Below are 19,560 nucleotides of genomic sequence, written 5' to 3' on the forward strand. Positions count from 1 at the left end.
TACCAATATAATTACAGTTTGTTGTGATGTTGGTAAAATTGCATGGGCAGGAAATGTGTGAACTATAACAATCTCACTTCAATAGTATTATCATAATTAATCATTATTTAAGGCCTATAATTGGGCACAAACAGTGGACGACGATGACGGGGCTGAAATCAGATCGGCGCGGTCTGCGGTTAAAGAGCGTGGAAAAAGTAAAACCGAAACAAAATAAAATTACATAACGTTTGTAGGTTATACTCCGCGTGGGCAGGATAAGAGCGTTGTTATTATTGTTATTATTGTTATTTGTTTTGCTTTTATTTTTTTTCTCGGCCGCGAGAAAATGAAGATGACTGTGGTTTTGCATATTATTATTATTATTATTATTATTATAACATAATTACGCATTTACGTGCAATCCGTATTCCGTATAGGTACCTATTATAATATTATGTGTTGGGTCTGAATAAAATTGACGCAAGTTACGGTGCGCGAGAAAGTAATTAGGCCACTGGCCACTGCAGTACAGTAAAAATATAATATAATATTATTATAACCTATTACCATTTACATAATATACAGCGCGATTCTTCTATCACGCAAAACACGTCATTTTTTGCGTACAAATTTATAATATAATAATATTATTAATACATTTATTATAATATCTACAACCAAAATTTCCGTTCGATTTCCATATTATTATAAATACAAATTCTCAGAAAAATATTCAGCTTTTGAATATAAAATAAAAAACGTAGTTGGTGTTGTTATTTAAAAAAAAAATAAGAAACTTATAACATTATAATGTTAAAAAATAGTACAATTTATCGAGAAAAGTATGTTCTGAAAAATACGTAAGCTTACAGTTTTTTTTAATAAAATAATCACCCTGTACACACGCTATAATATATTATGCACACGACTAGTGCAATGATGTTACTATAATATTGTGGGCAAACGTCAGACGAAGATTTTAAGCAACTATTTGTAGAAAAAAAAATCACGACGGCCGATTATGCGATAATTCATCAAAGATCAAAGCCTAAATGTGTGTGTGACGTGTGTGAGTGTTTATGGAATCTGATGGACTGTAATTGTTGTAATTATAAATTTGTATAGATATATATACGACTCATATGTGTGGTATACGCGTGGTAGATAAGTAAGTACTTACAAGTTACAATGTTATGCAGTTTGTTACGTAGGAAGGTACATATTACTGTTTTACGAACCGTCGCCTTTGCGAAATCTTCTTGTCATTGCTTCGACATATATTTTACAGTGTATTATTATACGTAAATGTTTTTATAGTTGTTACAATAGAACGATACGGGGCTGCCTATTCTTCAAAAAGAGCGTCTTTGAGGGGGTTGACGATCGCCCACTAGCCCTATTTTTTTATCTGTAAAGAATATACAATATTATACTGTTACATGTGCCTACTACTACAATTTTATAAATCTTGATTTATGGTGGTGAAGACACCAGTATTTTGTAATTCTAACCTATATCGACCACTTTTGGGCTAATTTTTAATAGAATCGATGTATTCTTTTAACTGTATTACGATTGGAATTTGTCACGATTATACATTCAAATTTAAAACGATGTGATATTGAACTTAACCACTATATTTTATACGGACACTATTCTGCGCCGTGAGATGAGTCAGACGATTGTTAAACATGAACACAGTCACGTTTGTAATACCATAATATAATTATTGCATCTGTGAAGTCGGCTTTGCAACATCAATCGACGAAACATGGATGAAAAATCCAGAGTCAACAGATCGTTTGCAAAAATTTGAAAGTCTTTTTAAAATGTTTAAGTGCAAGGTCCAATTTTAAGCACCACTGCAAAGCGTTAGCTCATAAAGTACTGACATACAGAAGGGCCAATCCTGTGGACATCATACTGTCATATTATACAGCCACATTCAACCAGTCATTTTTTTGGTGAGTGTGGAATGACTTAACAGATGGATGATCGTCCACATGGACTGAATGAGTTAAAACATGTATTGTCGATGACCATTTGGTTTAATGTTGACAATATTGTTAATGGTTAGTAATAATTTTCGTATTATATTATATTTTAAATGTCATAGGTACTCAAAAGTCGTGACCTACAGGCTAATCATAAGTAACTTTACACATCGAATTAATATGAAATGTTAGTATATTTATTGCTGGGTACCTTCCTATTTAACGCTAATAGGTATGCCATATAGGTAGGTATATTATGTTTGAAATTTTAACGTTATTTAAATTCGACATTTTGCAGGTAATAACTAATAACGCATGCTTTTTTTGAAGCATAGAATGTTTCTTAATTAATCAAAAAATGTGCTAATATATCACACTAAGCTATTTCCAATTATTGTTTTATTATAGCTTTCAGCTTTCAAAATAGATGTATTAGTAATAGCGATTTAAACTAATTTATAGAATATTATACGATCGTAGAATGAGGTTACTTCGTATATATTCCTTTCATTTTCAACGAATGCGAAATTATTTTTTCGCAAATTGTATATTATTATATTGTTTTTAAATGACCTGTGTACTCATATTATAACATTATTATAACTGTAGTCTGCGGGTTTGATCAAACGATTATTTTCTTTCGAATCGTATATTGAAACAAAATATAGGTGTAATACTATAATCTACGAGTAGCCAATGGCCATAAATGCACATAAATGCATATAATAATATAACACATGCACTCACAACGTGATATGTAATTTTATTTCGAAAGTCGACCCGTTTGAAATCAAGCCGCCTATTGGCATAGATCTCGTGTTTAAGGGATGGGAAAAAAATTGAACATATTTTATACCTTAATAATTACTTAAATAAGTTACCTAACATTTTATAATTATACCCAGAGTTAGTCAAGTATTCAAATATTACTGTTTAGTACAATGTAGAATGTACAGTAGAACTTCGATTAACCGTCACTGTCGGGACCGGGGCTTTGACGGTTAATCGAATAGACGGTTAACGGAAATTTTGCAAAAAAAAACGTGTAAATACATATATATACACACATTTATTATATTTTATATTTATATTATATATTTATCATATTTTACGTGTGTACTTAAAAAAAAAAAAAAATACTTACATTGTAACAAATTATAAACATACATACCACACATATTATAAAAAAAATCTGTCATTTTAGTTTGTTTTTTGATTATTTTGAAGATAATTATTTTTTTTTTCGGCGGTGACCGATGACGGATAACAGAGAGTGACGGTTAATCGAGTGACGGTTAATCGAAGTTCTACTGTACCTAAAGGTAATAATTAATATTTCACGGATTTAGTTTAGCAGTTATGAATAAAATAATTTGTTCACAACACTCCTTTATAGTAATTATTATAAAGCATTACAGCATCATATTATTACCATACCATTTTTTTCAAATATTTTTTGGGGGGAAATATAGTTACTTCAGGGATATAATATACGATAACTATATATTATATAATATACCCTGGCGTAGCCTGCCACTAACTTATTATGGCTCCATTCTAGTCCATCTACGTTGTGAACGGTATCATTGCCAGACAATATAATATAATGTATAAATGGTATTATATTATAATACCATTTAAATACCAAATTTAGTATTTATGACGATAATATTATGATTAGGTAAGTAAAATCACGTGAATCCGTCAATTGGATAACTGTTATATAGCGATGAGTCCTTTTTCAAACAAGTATATAGTCCAAGTCCTAAATTATCACCTGACTTCTCTTTTTCCAAATATACTATACAGGATGATTCACCAAGCATATTTAGTATTTACTTCTGTTATGTCCTTTGATAATGCGTTTTTTTAATGATAACTAAACTTTTTTGGTGTAAATTATTAAACAGATGATTTTATAGAACACTTTGGTGTACATATCTATTATCTACATCAAAATTCAAACGAGTATAGTTTCTCTAAAAATGTATACACTAAGAATAGTAATTCTTAGAAATGGTTTTACAAAAATATAAATAATAAGAGAATGTATTTAATAAATATATAATTATTTATTATAATAATTTTCAAATCATAAAAATGTATATACCCCATGGTTCCATATTTTTCAAACCTATTACCATGGGGCATGAACCTATCATTCTCAGTACACAAAGTTAAAAACTAAATAGTCATTTGAATTTTGATTTTAATACACCAATAATCAAAATATTAAATAAGGTCATCTGTTTGACATTTTGTAGGAAAAAAGCGTGATTCTCATTTCAAAAATAATTTGGTATCGTTAGAGGACACTCATTAAACGCTTAAACGATACAAAAGTGATAAATAATAATAAAGGTACACTTAAAATGTCTATATGAATATCAGAATACTTATCTAGGTACTAGGTATGTATGAATGATATCAAATCAGAATTTGAATGAATCATTATTAAAGGAAAAATGGTGGTGAACATGCTTGATAAATTAACCCCCCCTCCCCATTTGTTTATTAAATATTATATAAATATACATTTCTGGACAAATATAACTAAAAATGAAAATAATGATATCGCTATATTGCCGAAAGTGTAAGACGACAAAAATTAGAATTCTAATTCCAGCTATGAAATTCGGTGCCCACTCAAATAAAAAAAAACAACAAAAAATTAATTTCTGTGTAGGTACACAAAAATAATAAAGAAAAAGATAATGAGAAAGAGAGAGATATAGAGAAATTAAAGATATAATAATAATAATAATGATAACAACGATAAAAAATATACATATGCACTTTACGTGTAAGTTGTATATAACATGTGCGATAATATGTGTGCTTAAAATATTATTATGTAACATTTAGTCGGAGTCGTTGCATAATATTATTAAAACCGATGTGGACGACCGCGGCAGTGGTTTAAAGTGCATCGTAACTGGATGACCTTGCGTAGGTATGTCTTATATTACAATAAATATATAATAATATATTTTTTATATTAATAAGAGTGTATAACCTCTGAGCCTATAAGTATCATTATTATTATACGTAGATGACCGCGTGTGCCTGGCTAGACGAGTTTTGTGTAGAAAGCACGCCGATGAAAATATTTTAGTCGTACCATCTTGCGGGTCATTGTCAGTTTAAATGAAAAAATGTTTTGAACGTTTTTACTTTTTAGTAGATTTTACTATTATACTACCAACCTATCGTTTTCGAAAAAAAAAAATCGAGTACATTGCACCAACTGCAGATATCAACCATGGCATATCGTTCATATCCTCTGAAGGTAGTTCGGAATTAGGATTATATGTAAGAATTAGTTACTAATGACAAGACCTACAATCAGTAGGTACAACTATTGTTATGATTAAATTAACAGTGACATTAAAAATTACTTTTAACTTTACAGTTTTTACCGATAATATATAGCGACGAACGTTATTCGAGACATCGAGAATCTTGCACTTTTGCGTATGTTTGTACAAATTGATTATTTATGTTTAGGAATAAGTACAATTGGTGCAAATAGCCCAAATTATTTTGGGGGGGGGCTTGATTGAAAAACCGTGGGGCGTAGGCCCCTCTCCCGGCCACCATCTAAAGTTATAGACGTACAAACTATGAAGTATTATTCACTTAAATGAAATCATTTACATTTTATATATATTAAGTAATCGGAGTATCTGACAAAACTTAATTTTTCAATCATTTTTATTGATTTTAATTTAAACATTTTAGAATAAAACGAATTTGAAGAAAGGAGGCATAATAGTCTTAGTCCCCCCCGAGCCCGTCTCTATATTTGTGTCAATATGTTTAAGGGTGTTGGAGTTATTAAATTTTTATAGTAAAAACACTTGACTCACCGAAAAAATGGTTCACACCTCATGGAATTTTCAGATAAATTGTTGTTTATCTTTATACTGTATTATACTTACTATTATACTTATTTATTATTATAAGTACTGTTATTATATTAGAAAGTGAAAGACTTGTTACATTTAGTATTTTAATGAACATGAAATGTTAAAATGAAATTACTGTATAGTAAATAAATATATTTAAACTATACATTATTGAGATAATGAGATGTAGGAGTAGTATATATACATTTTAACTTTTAAGTACTAAATTAATTTGGCTCTATATATGGTTTACGTACGCCAGAGGACGCAATCACCCTAATTGATGCGTTATGAAACTACCGCGGATTATTGTAGAGCACTGCAGGGAGTCACCACTCGTCATTAGTGGTTTTATTTTGTAATTTGTCATCACAAGTCATAAAATTTATGGTTTCTAGTTTTTACATCTTAAACAGAAAATAGAAAAAGCTACGATCATGGGTATAACGTGACATATTTTATTTGACTGTCTCTCGGCAAGCGACAACGCTCTACGTTTGTCCAAAAAATGAATGCTTAACGACGTCGCGTATATAAAGTGTATACAGTTTTGCTGAATAATATTATTATAATAATTATTAATAATATCTTCGTCGAAATTTGCGTATTTTGTAACATTGTTGCGTAGATGCATTTACAAATTAATACGAATGTGCGTATTGTGCACTTCACATCATTAGTCCATACATACGCATACATATTATGCGATTCCAACATATATAGCACACGATCTGCAATCGAGTACGTGTCAATAACGACTACGTAGGTACATCCGTAGTATTATGAATGTGAGTGGAGTGCGTAGTTTTGACAGATGAGTGATGACCAGCGAACACTTTGTTGTAGGTATTATTATAATATGACGTAGGTGGTAGGATTGCAGTTCGTGCAACAGGTATTATATTATTGTTGTTGTTGTTATTGGTGATGGGAATATGCAACTTCAAATATTGCACGAGAGCCTACCTCCCCTCCGCAAGCCCAAAAATCGAATCACAGATATAAAATAATATGTAAAATATAATATGAAGATGATTATCATGGTGGCTAGAGTGCAGTAGTTGAAAACCGCAAAAAATGCATTTGTTGGGAACAATATATTATATAAAGTGAAATTTCTATAGGTATAAAGAACTTCGATTTAACAACATTTTCTGTTTAACGAAAAGTTTTTGAGAACCAAACCATAAATGAGAACCATATTATTTTATTTCATTCTATTCAAGAAAATTCTCTATAATATGAATGTTTGTTGTTGTCCATCAATAAGTATCGCTGTATATTACTTTTTTTTTTAAATAACTTTTTAATAGACAATTTGATTTTTAATAATTTAAATGTTTATGTAGTGATTAAATGATAATTATAGATCCTTTGATGCATAATCGCACTTAAAATATAACGCAAAATGTGTTCAAAACACAGTTAAATTATTATTATAATATTAACTAATTAAAAAAAATTTAAAAATTAAATATTGAATTTTTTTGTCACTTTTTCCTATTGTACAAAAATATGTAGTTAGATATTATTTAAAATTCAAATTTTGAGGTACGAAATTACGTTTTTACTGCATTTAATATCGGTAAATACAGACACAGAATATTTCAATTAAAAATATAGTGCGTCATCTCATCTTTGACAATATTTGGTTACTGCATTTGCCACTTGTAATATACCTTCTAATGTTTTTAATAATATTAATATTTTAATACATTTTATAATGTAAAAAAAAAAACTAAAAAAATTATATTTAAAATGTTGATTTTAGTATGTATAAACAAAAACCTAATTATCAGTCATTATAGTATGGCACTTTTTAAAGGCGTAAGCAGTTATAGTTTTCACATCACCCATATAAAAAACAATAATATTATATTATATAATTCAATAGACAAGATTAGGTTAGGTTAGTTGTTACAAGGTTGGTCAAGTTGTTTCTGTTAGATAGTTTTTAAAAGATGTTTACGAATATTATAATTTAATATTATAAAAAAATAGTAATTTCGTCACACAAATGATCAAACGGCATTTATCAGTATTAAATTTATGTGGTTTGTTTTTTCTTTGTTCACCAGAATGATTTCATTAAATCAAATACAACATGGATATTGCAAATTCTCATTATTGAATAAGAATAATATTAAGTATATTCATTGAGCATTATTCTTCAAACAATATTACGACACTGTAAAATTGTAGTATAGTTATATAAAGTGCATAATTATACAAATTGCAATAATAAATTTGTGTTAAAAATGTTAAATAAATTCGGTTAGGTAGTTGTTTTTTTTTTTTGAACAATCGATCGATTAAAATTTATGAAACAGAAACATGAGATTTACAATTGAGTAGGTATCTACATACACCTATATATTGTTTATTCAATATATTATACTCAATGCTATTACCTTTCTCTAGAGATAATGTGAACTGTTTCCATACAGTAACTATACTAAATGCAATTATACTACTTACTGACTAATAAATGTCTTATTTTTTTATTTGTCACAGGCAATGATGCATCGTCAAAACAATTCGTTATAAGTTATATACGTTATGTAGGTATATTATTATGTCGTAATATCTTATTATTACTCAGGGCATATAGGTGTTATACCATATACGTATAATATTCAATGTCAGTGACGTTTTTAATTATATCGTTTTCGAGTAGGCAAACATTTTCGAAAATGACGCGTATACGGTATGGAATCGATTGTGTAATTACACTCGTGAGATATTATTTACCCGCATTAGGTACAATGAATACAGTTTTAGGTGTAAAACTATTACTGACCATATCATTCCGACCGTTTCAAGTGAATAATTTATTATTAATTAATGAACATCTTCGACAGAAAGTACAATGAGTTTATCGTACAATAATAACTGCAGTATAATTGGGTTGGGTAAACGTTATGCGCGTCCGTCGTGGTTAACTCGTATTATGTTATACTCTGGCCCGCGTGTTTATTGATTGTAATATATGCAACAGGCACCTGTACGATTTTTAATTATAATATTAAAAAAAAAATTACGTCGTCGCCAGTCGTCGTCCTATATGCGATATAAACATAATTATATTGTGTGACACGCGTAGCAATGACCAAGCGTTTAATACCTAGGTATATTAACCTAAATATGGGCTGTTGGTCATAAGTTTATGATCAAGTTGTAACAGACAGCAAGTGTACATATTAATATAATAATATATCCCGCACAGCAAAATATTATGAACATTCTTTCGTCAGCTGACCGCTTGGATAAGTTTTCATATTATGTCCGAGTGGGCCAATGTACTTAACGTATTTACTAACAATTTTAAATATTGGAAAATACCTTCTAGGAAACAGCTAGGTACATTATTAAATTTATCAATATTTTTACAACAAACAAAAAAAATTTACTTTAAATAAATACCAGTGATAAAAACTCTCATTTTTTAATGCCGTATATTTCCATATTATTATTTTATCAATAAAACAAACAATTGTACTAATGTGGCTATGTTTTTTGTCGCATATTTTCCTTTTTTTTTGTACCTACATATTTTGATATTTATTGTTCTTATAATTTGTTAGCCTTACACAAATCCATAAGTAATGTAATGTTGTGTAGATAGGGTACTGCGTGCCAGAAATGGCAACAAAATATTCCTTAGCTCTATGACTTGCGTACTCACATACATTACTACAGGTACCTACCAGTATATACATACTTGGACACTCGATTAAACTGAACGGTTTTAATTATAAGAGTTTAGTCAAATCGAAAAATACCATATAAATAGTGTATAATAATCGTGTCTCACAATAAAATTATATAAGTACAAGCAGTTGATGATTTTTCTAAATCATAATTCAAAAAGTTTAAAGGTGTTAGAAGCACAGCCATCCACGCGTATGTATTTGCATAACAGTCATGATGGGTATTAAAATTCGTGACGGAATGATATAATTGCTATTGTATAATATAGTGTTATGTCAACGGTGTAAATAACCGTGTAACTCTTCACACTAAACCTATAATACGCCTACCAAATGAACGCTAATCGAGACAAAACATTATATTGTTTTTTATTATCTCAGCTGCTTAGGTAAATATTGTACGCTGCCTCCGATTTTTCAGTTTTTAACCCAACAATGACGGACGAGGAAAACCAATAAATGGGTCTAAGAGCTATCTTTAAACAATTTGACGTGTCTTATAACACAGCGTGATTCATAAAGTATGAACACACAATTTTTTCATATAATAATTGATTTATACGAATTTTGAATTTTGGAATTTTTAAATATACTTCTTTATGCGAATAATTTTTTTGAAAATGTTGATGTACCTATCTGCATAATTCAAAATGTAAACGAGTGATTTTCAGATATTGAAATATTTATATTAAAGGCAGTAGCATTAAAAATGGTTTACAACAATAATTTGAGATAGATAATAATATATAATATTGGATCTAGTATTTATTGTGCATGGACAATTTTTATAAATTATAAATATTGATAGTTTATTAATAATCACTAAAATGTTCAAATTACCATAGCCCTTGTATTTTCCAAACACATTATCATGGACATAATATTATTATCCTTAGTATATACATACAAAGTTAAATAACACAAAAAGTAGTCGTTCGAATTTTGATTTTGATACGTTGACATTTTAGAAAAATTAAATAATTTAGTGTAGAAAAAAAGGTTCTCATTTTAAAAATGAAAGTTTGTTGAAGTTTCTCCACAGAACAAAACAAAGCACTTTTTTAATAGTACAAAAATCACAATAATTTAAAAATATGGTCTTAAAGTATATTATTTAAAAATTCAAAGAAGGAATACGATTAACTAAATTTTTGAAGAAATAGATGGGGTTGAGCATAAATCACTCTGTATAGTCGTGCTAGGATTTTATTAGTACCTATTAAGTTTTTGTTTTGCAAGCGCTGAGTAAATATACAAACTAATTTAATAGGCCGTCACCATAATGTTAGTAGCACACTGTATAGTTACTATATATACTATAGTACCTAGATTATTTTGAAACATTAGTGAGTTGTCAGACAATGATGGCTATTCTAGATTAGGGACCTGAAATTCTTTTAAATTTATACTTCTCTTTAAACATTATTTTGATATCGATCCACTTCCGCATAAATTATATTTTATTCAAATCTACAAAATAATATCATTTGATTCCAACAATTTTTCTCACGATAGACTCGTAGGTACTATATATTATATTTCATATGGATAACGATAAGAAAAAAAAATTGCTACAAAAATAATTTATTATTCGTTTCCTATTATTTCACACACGAATTCATATGAAATAATTAATTCTATGACGTTTAAGGCATATTAGGTACTTATATCCAGGTAAATAATAATATCATAATTATACAAATAAAAGTCTGTTGCACTGTTTGAAACATCGGCTATTTAATATGCAATACGCTCATTAGAAAAACAACAAAATTTGAATTTTAGTTTACTTAATTATATTATATAGCATAAAACTTTAAAAATATTTAATAACACATGTGTCGTGTAGCACGTTCAGTTATTGTACTCAATGAAATATTTTATGAATTTGTAATAAATTTAAATAATAATAAAAAAAAATAGTCTACTTACTATAGAGATTTAAAGAAAATTAATCGGCACATAGGTAGGTATAATATATTATGGTATTTCGTTGATTGTGGAATTATTGAACTGATAGCGAAGTGAAAAAAAAATGATAAGTGCACGTCATATACATACATATTATATACACTGTAGTTGACAGACCATTCTGCACGATATACTACGAATAGTTATTTATTAAACATGCATATTATACCTAACAAAAATAAATTGCAAAATGCTACGATGAACGTCCAATTATCATCAGTTGTCACTTAAAAAATGCGAACCTACTAAAATGCAGCTTATATTACACGGAAAGCATGATAAAGGCTATACTAAGGTCCCGAGAAGTTCCACACTAAAGGCATGTCTTTTGTTTAAAACATATTTTACATGTAATGACCTATATACATTTATTTAAATGTTAACTTGTCCAATACAGGTAACTATTGTGTTTTACAAAAATAAAATTTACCTATGTAATAAAACGTATAACTTAAAGGTTAAATAAAAATCAATCTATACTTATTTTGAATAATATAATATTATAGTACACAATTTTCCAAAATTTTTTATTGCGTTATATTTTGTCTTCGAAAATGTCGTTTGGTTTATTTATTATTATAAGCGTGTTCCTTGCTTTTTGATGTTATGAAGCCGTCAATATAATATAATAAAATAATAACTGATGGAATGATAATATAATATTGAAAAATTGCATGTAGTGAAAACAAATATTTTTTAAAAATGTATTTATTTTTTGGGCTAAATTTGTCATGCATCGTCTTATTTGTGCAGCCGAATAAACGATTTCCTATTTAATTTCTATTTTGCTTAATCCCGGCTCCGACTTCTTTGACGAATTTACTTATGGTTATGGTGTTTAAACGAATGCGTTGTACTTATCGATTAATGGAAATGTATGACGTGTATATAGTATTTAAATGGGTAAAAACTATAATTAGAAAAAATAAACGTATTTCCATGTTTCTATAGGTAGATATAATACTGAGTCATAATTCATTTACGAGGGTTTGAAATGTCGTAATTTGAAATTATACTGATTTCATAGAAATAAAAACATGGAATCTTGCATAATATACCTACTGATATAATATGGAAGTCCATATTTTGATGATAGAGGTATATTTTATCAATAGTGCATTTTTGAATACGTTGCAGTTAGCAAATCTGATAGGTGATACACTTTTAAAGTAAACAATATGAATTATTAGTTTCATTTAGTTTTGAATATTAAATTATACTAGAACTGATATTGCTAAACTATTAATTGATAAGCAATAATATTAAAAATAAATTTAATAAACAAATAAATATTTTATAGAAATGCTGTAGGTATTTCGATATTCTAGGTAAGTGCACTGTAAATCTGAAAAGTTATCAAAAGCAAAGAAAAAATACCAATGAATAAGCATTATTTAGGTACCGGCTCTAATTTATATCATTTATATACCTACCTATTTTGATATGACAACCTGATTAAGTAAATCATTTTTATGAATTAAATATAAAAATCTATATACATCTATAATGTTAGGGCATATTTTGCAATTTTTCCCTTGTACATTTGCATCATTTCATTGATTATAGGTATGATTATTTGAATTAATCAATGATCATATTATTTAACATATTTTCAATGCATATAATTTTATTCCGGTCAGAATTATACCTAATAATAATAATCTGATATTGTGCCATAGCGTCATAGAATTTAGACCCCCTTAATAGTTTTAAACTTTTGTCTTTCCCCCACATAATCAACAGTAATATGCATTTTATCTCCACAATCCTGAAGTACTCTGTTATTATATTATATTTTCCATATTTTCCCAAAAAACGATTTACTGATCTCATGATCCAAATAATTATTATTCATTAACATTATAAATTATAATATTATATTTGCCCTGTTACCATCAAATTATTATTATCTTATTACATGAATTATTATTTAATTTTAATTTTATTATATACATATTATATTATATATTAAAAAATTATCTATGCCCTAAATATTTCAAAGACCCCTCCCCTCCCAAAGAAAATAACTAATTATTATTATTTTATTACTTGAAATGCCATATAAAATATTATGTATTAACTGATTATCCATCAAAGTGTTCTCTCTCTTTTAATTTATTATGATTGTTTTATTTTGTATTCTAACAAAGCCTACGAGTTCTATCGACGTGTCTTAGTGTTTTCTTTCACTAGTGGGTGCGCAGAAAGCCCCTAAAATGGCTTAACAACACAATGCATATACCCAGTGGTGGATTCAGGGGAGGGGCATAGGGGCACGTGTCCCCTGTCAATTTTCTATTGAACATTTTTTTGATGGTACTACGAGTATCATATAAATGAAAAATGTATTTAATAAGAATAATACTACCAACTATGATTTATTATTTATTATAATCATTATTGTTTAAAAATAATAGTATACAATAGGTATATGTATGTATTGTTAATTAAAATTAAAATTATGCAATTTATATGTGCCCTCCTATCAAAATATCGATGATCTGCCCTTGCATATACCTACATAATATTATGTTTGCATGCTGCAGACTGCAACTCACGAAAGATACGTTCCATTCATCAAAATATTAATAATAAGACCAATTATACAGGACGTTAGTACCAACTGATGATAACCGCGGAGCCGCATTAATCGTTACAATGACAATGTTTAACTCTAAATCCAAAGAATCCAAAGTAAACAAATACACACAAGTATTGATTATATATATATTATGTATGTGAAGTGACACCTATGTAATAGCCGATTTCCTGATGAGCAAAGTGAAAATATATAATAATATTTATGGATTAACGGACGTTTTGCCTTGGTTTATTTTAAGAGTTATATTAAGCAGATATAACATTATTTGTTGGAGAAATGTAAATTTTTCTTACGACACGTTTAATGAAATCAACGAAGTATTAAGTTATTTTTACACAACTTATATAAACGGAGTTTATAATTTACAGCTACTTATACGAAATTAAATAAAATTTTTTGAGGAGATGTCCTCTGGTTTAGGCCTTCAATATAATGAAACAATTTCAATTCGACATCATATATCATATAATATGGTAACTCTAAAACCAATAACATATTAATTATTATGTATGTTGTAGTCTGTAGATGTGAAGTGCTCATAAATAAGTTCAAAATTATTCTCCATTTAAAATATCTAACCATATGTATTTGTGTATTGATAGTATTCAAATTGAATATGTGACAAGTGATAACGCTTGACAAAAATAATTCAAACCAGAATTTTAACAGCCATATTTTAAAATACTTTGAGATTTTAAGTGATATGCACTTTGGCGATACAAACTTATAATTGTTTAATGGGATAGAGTTTTTACTGTAAATTATCTAGCAGATGATTTTTTTTTTTGAAAATGTTGAGGCATCTCAATCTAAATAAAAGTTCTTTGAGTTAATAAAATGTATAAATTTAATATAATATAAAGGATAAAAGTCTAAAAAATATGAAGACATCGATAGTAAAAAAAGGTTCTGAGTTTTCAGGATATGTAGGACGGTACATGGCTAAGTATTTACAGATATATTTGATGTTTTAAACAAAACTATAATAGTAACCAATAATGGATAAAATTTATGATTGTCGAATCACCTGTCACAGTTATCAACGAAACATACTCTGTAAACTGTAGCTTGCAGAAACTATAAAATATGTTGGCGTAATATTTGTACCTAATCCGTGTATGTAGATTGTATAAAGATACGCAACATCGTTGTTTTGCTATGCAAAATATAATTTGTACGATTTTTGATTATACGTTCCATACCCACCTAATACCATAATATATGTTATTAGCTATTACCTAATAAAAATAATTTATGCACAATAACTTAAATTTGCGAGGACAAATATTTCACTCGGCAAACTATCATACGCTGTAAAATGTTTATGTCTCGGGTTACACAATAATGTCATTACGGACGTCAAGCACCTACCTATATAATATTTTCAGAATTGTTGAACCCAAACATTACATTAAAATAGCTAAAATATAATTATATAAATTATTGTATCCAAGTGTTCGGACTATACCATAAATGTTTCAAAAGGAAGCCGTTAAGAAAATATTACCTACTCATATCTACACTAATTAGGCATAGTTTGTGTAATTACTTGGACAGTTCAACAATATTCTCTTTGTATAGGTGTAAGAAAGAGAACGGTATCTAATCAAAAATATAATTACGGTACATAATTTCGATAGATTAACCAACAATTCACAAAAATCCGTTTAAATAAAACGGTACCTTTTCATTTAAAAACATAATATGTTTTTGATAGGTACATCATTTATTTAAGTATTTTAATTTTGCTTTTTAAATTTTCTTATTATGGCATTCTTAACTTAGAATAATGAAAATTGCTATAAAATATCATAGGTGAGATAAATATTAGATTTAAATAGATAGTTATTTCTGCGTCAACAAAGATATAATTATATAGTCTTACTTAGTATAGATATTTACACTTTAATATTTCATTTTATGTGTTTAATTAGACCAAATAAGTAAATTATGTCCATATATAGGTATCACCATTATAAAAAATATTAAAATAATTATAATAATACATGGGTACGATAAACTCGAAAAATATGATTAAAACGATTTTTAAACCTCTATGAGTGTTTTATACAAGTTTAAGGTATTCTAACAAATAACGGATTTATGCAACCTATAAAAAATATTTTATACAACCATTGACTTTGTATTTTCAAAATGTAACCAATACTAGTTATATATCTAAATAAGAAATATTTGGTCTATATGGTCTTCAAATAATAATAATTGATAAAAGGTAATTAGCCGATGGACTTGATGATCAAAAAAAAAGCGTAACAAACAGTTGGAAGTTATATAATACTGTTTAATTATAATAATGATAAATTATAAAATTATAATAATAAATAAAAATACATTTGACTTTACTAGACTAGAAATTTAATAAATAAAAACGTCATATTGTTATTTCACCATAAAAATTTGTTTCATAACTAATAATAATATTTTAAGATTTATTGGATAATTTATGGATGTAGGAATAACAACTCAATTTTGAAAAGCGGATCGCAATTTTTGGCGAAGACCGGGTAAAGTATGGATAACATATATGTAGGTACTCGGTAGTAAGTACGTGAGGTTTTTAAATGAATTTATATATTTTCTAATGAAATTAAAAAATCTGGTCACTACATTAGCTATTATTTTTTCACATTAATATAATATTTACAGTTAAATTAGTTAAAGGACCTGATTATTGTACATTTATATCATCACGTCATGATTTTGAAGACATGCTATTTGACGAATCGGATAAGCCTGATTGACAGAATTGTTGCTGAAAATGATAGGTATGACCGTTACGGCGTTACAAAACAAGAATAGTACAACCTGTGTGCACGTTTTGAATTAATTGCCGGCGGTTTTTTTTCGCGGGTTAAACTGGTCAGCGGTTTCGTTTCGTTGTTTGGAGGTTGTTGTCACTATCGTATTTCACAAATTTTACGATTTATTTCACAACACAATGTTGAGCATAGCTAGATACGCTATATACCTATTATTAGTATAGCTATTATATTGTTATAATTATTTAAGAAAGTACCTAACAAACACAGAAAACCTTAATTAATATGTTCGTTCTATAATAATTATATTATTATTTGAGGCCATGTGTTTTGTTCGCTTTTGAAACATATTCATAAGTTATTGAATCATAAGAAATATCCACTGATCAGATTTGGTTGTGCATTTCAGACTTTCGGTATATTATTATATGCGATTTTCCAATTCTTGTACGCTTATATAGACGCCTAGGAATTGTACTCTTCTACCTATAGCTTAAACTGTAAGCCACACGTGTTCAAAATCCAACGATAATCTTGTAAGCACAAAACTTGTATTATTACCGTTTTCACGACGGTGACTAACGCAGAAAAAACTCTGGACACAAGAGGCACGCGTCCTATAAATACGACAATGATGATAATCATCACCAATCCCTTAACCATTATACTTATCCTATTCTTACTCACCGCGGTACATGTCTCTTTGAACTAGAAACGAAACGTTTTTATTGTCGTCGGCCGACAAAAAGGCGTATCGCCGCTGTGGCTCCGGCTGTCCCGTGGGTGACGACGATGACGAGTCATTCTGATGACACTCATTGAATCCGCTTCCGTTTAGGGCTGCGAAGTGTTTGGAATCGCACTTCCGGTTCGCCAGGACTTGCTCCGGCCCGATCGCGACGAAAGCGACGAAACACTGCAGGACGACCAGCAGTGGCCATCGTCGAAACGACATGGACATGGTCGGGTGTACGTCTGAAAAACGGTGCGACGTATAGATGCAAAGGCAATGACGTGCGTAGGATCCAAAGGCAATGGACCCAAAACCTACACACGGGCGTCGGCGCTAACGGTCAGGTGGAGTACCTGCGGACGTGTATTCGGGTACTCGATATCAGTACTGCGCGTATGATATGTAATGGTACGTGTCGTAGGTGAGTTATGATCGTCGACTGCGGTCGCCTATCTCGCGACTGACGGTTATATATTATTAATATTATTAGTGTTGTGTTGCCGTGTCGTCGAGAATAATAATTTAGTAAAAAGATTTATGTTATTTTGATTTTTTGTAATCGCAATTTATTATCGGGCTTGATATATCATTTATGTTATTCGCCGGTCGTACAGAGCCGGACATCGACTGACGCTCGTCAGTTATCGCGTAGATATATTATTGTTATTTCGGCGGCGGCGGCAGTGTCTGTCCACGTGCCCCTCTATAATAGGTAAACACGCATCTCTTTCACTTTCTTTGGTTCTTCCAAGGTGGACGACGACGCCGCCACCGCTCCGGCAACTGCACGTCATCGCCTCATTCGTCGCACGCCGCTCCACAGGGCCCCAGTGCCCCAGTATATTATATTATATTCAAATAAAATAAATATTATTCTGATTGAAGTTTAGATCATAGACTTGGACCTTGCAGAACGGGTCCAGCAGGCTAATTCATCTGTGAAAAATATAACAATGGCAAAAGAAAACGTATCCGAGAGTAAAAACATATTTTGATAAAATAATACACCTGAATGGTGGCGGAGCATAGGCGTGCGCACGGGTGCATTTTGTAGTTGGGGCCTTAAAGCCCCAGAGCATAAAGGAGCATAAGGGAGCTGTATTTTGACTGATGTTACTATACAATAAAATTTAATTTTTTCTAAAATACGTGGTAAAAAATAAATCATGTTTTGTGATAATAAAATAATGATAAAACGTAAAAAAATGGGTGGAATACATTATTATGATTATAACAGCTATAGATGTTTTTTTATAAAAGTACAAACAATGAATAAAAATAAAAATAATCTTAGAAATAGATAGGTATTAGATCTAAGGGAATAATATATAACTCGGTACTATCGTAATTATATACCACCGATTAATTATGTACATATCTTTTTAAGAGAGGGCCCAAAAACACTGTAGACACCCCCCGAAATTCAGGTCTGCGCGCGTCTATATGCGTTGAAGGATAATAACTCCCACCTCGCGCGTCATAAGATTGGCGCCACCGAGTCCAGGCTCTTCGACATTTACTTCCCGCCGCGTAGATCATATTATTGTAATATAAGTAGTTACGTCACAAATTGATGCATAAACATGATATACCTAATTGAGGTATTATGTTACGATGTAGGTATAAGAACAATTCATGATCAGCAACAGGTAGTAATTCTAGCACGGGCGCGAATCTATAGAAATCTGAAATTATGAGGGGCTAAATTTTGTTCAGAAATAATAAAATTATAATTTTAGTACATAATAAAGTATATAGACAAAATTATAGATTACATATTTTATTAACAATACAAAAAAATTTTTTTGTATTTTAAATTTATGAATTTTAATACGAATATGAACTATTTATTGTATAAATAAATACATAATAAATAAAAT

General features: G+C 29.2%; 1 protein-coding gene across 1 annotated transcript in view; it reads right to left on the minus strand.

Annotated features, from left to right (window-relative positions):
- LOC100165956 (regulator of hypoxia-inducible factor 1) overlaps nucleotides 1-18,326 on the minus strand; it is a 70,888-nt gene extending 52,562 nt beyond the window's left edge. The window contains exon 1 of the mRNA XM_001942673.5: nucleotides 17,635-18,326. Within this exon, the coding sequence (XP_001942708.2) occupies nucleotides 17,635-17,908 (274 nt within the window). The 5' untranslated portion in view covers nucleotides 17,909-18,326. The remainder of the gene's footprint in view (nucleotides 1-17,634) is intronic.
- Between the last annotated feature and the right edge of the window lie 1,234 nt (nucleotides 18,327-19,560).

The sequence above is a fragment of the Acyrthosiphon pisum genome, chromosome X (assembly GCF_005508785.2).
Source record: "Acyrthosiphon pisum isolate AL4f chromosome X, pea_aphid_22Mar2018_4r6ur, whole genome shotgun sequence".
NCBI classification, from domain to species: Eukaryota; Metazoa; Arthropoda; class Insecta; order Hemiptera; family Aphididae; genus Acyrthosiphon; species Acyrthosiphon pisum.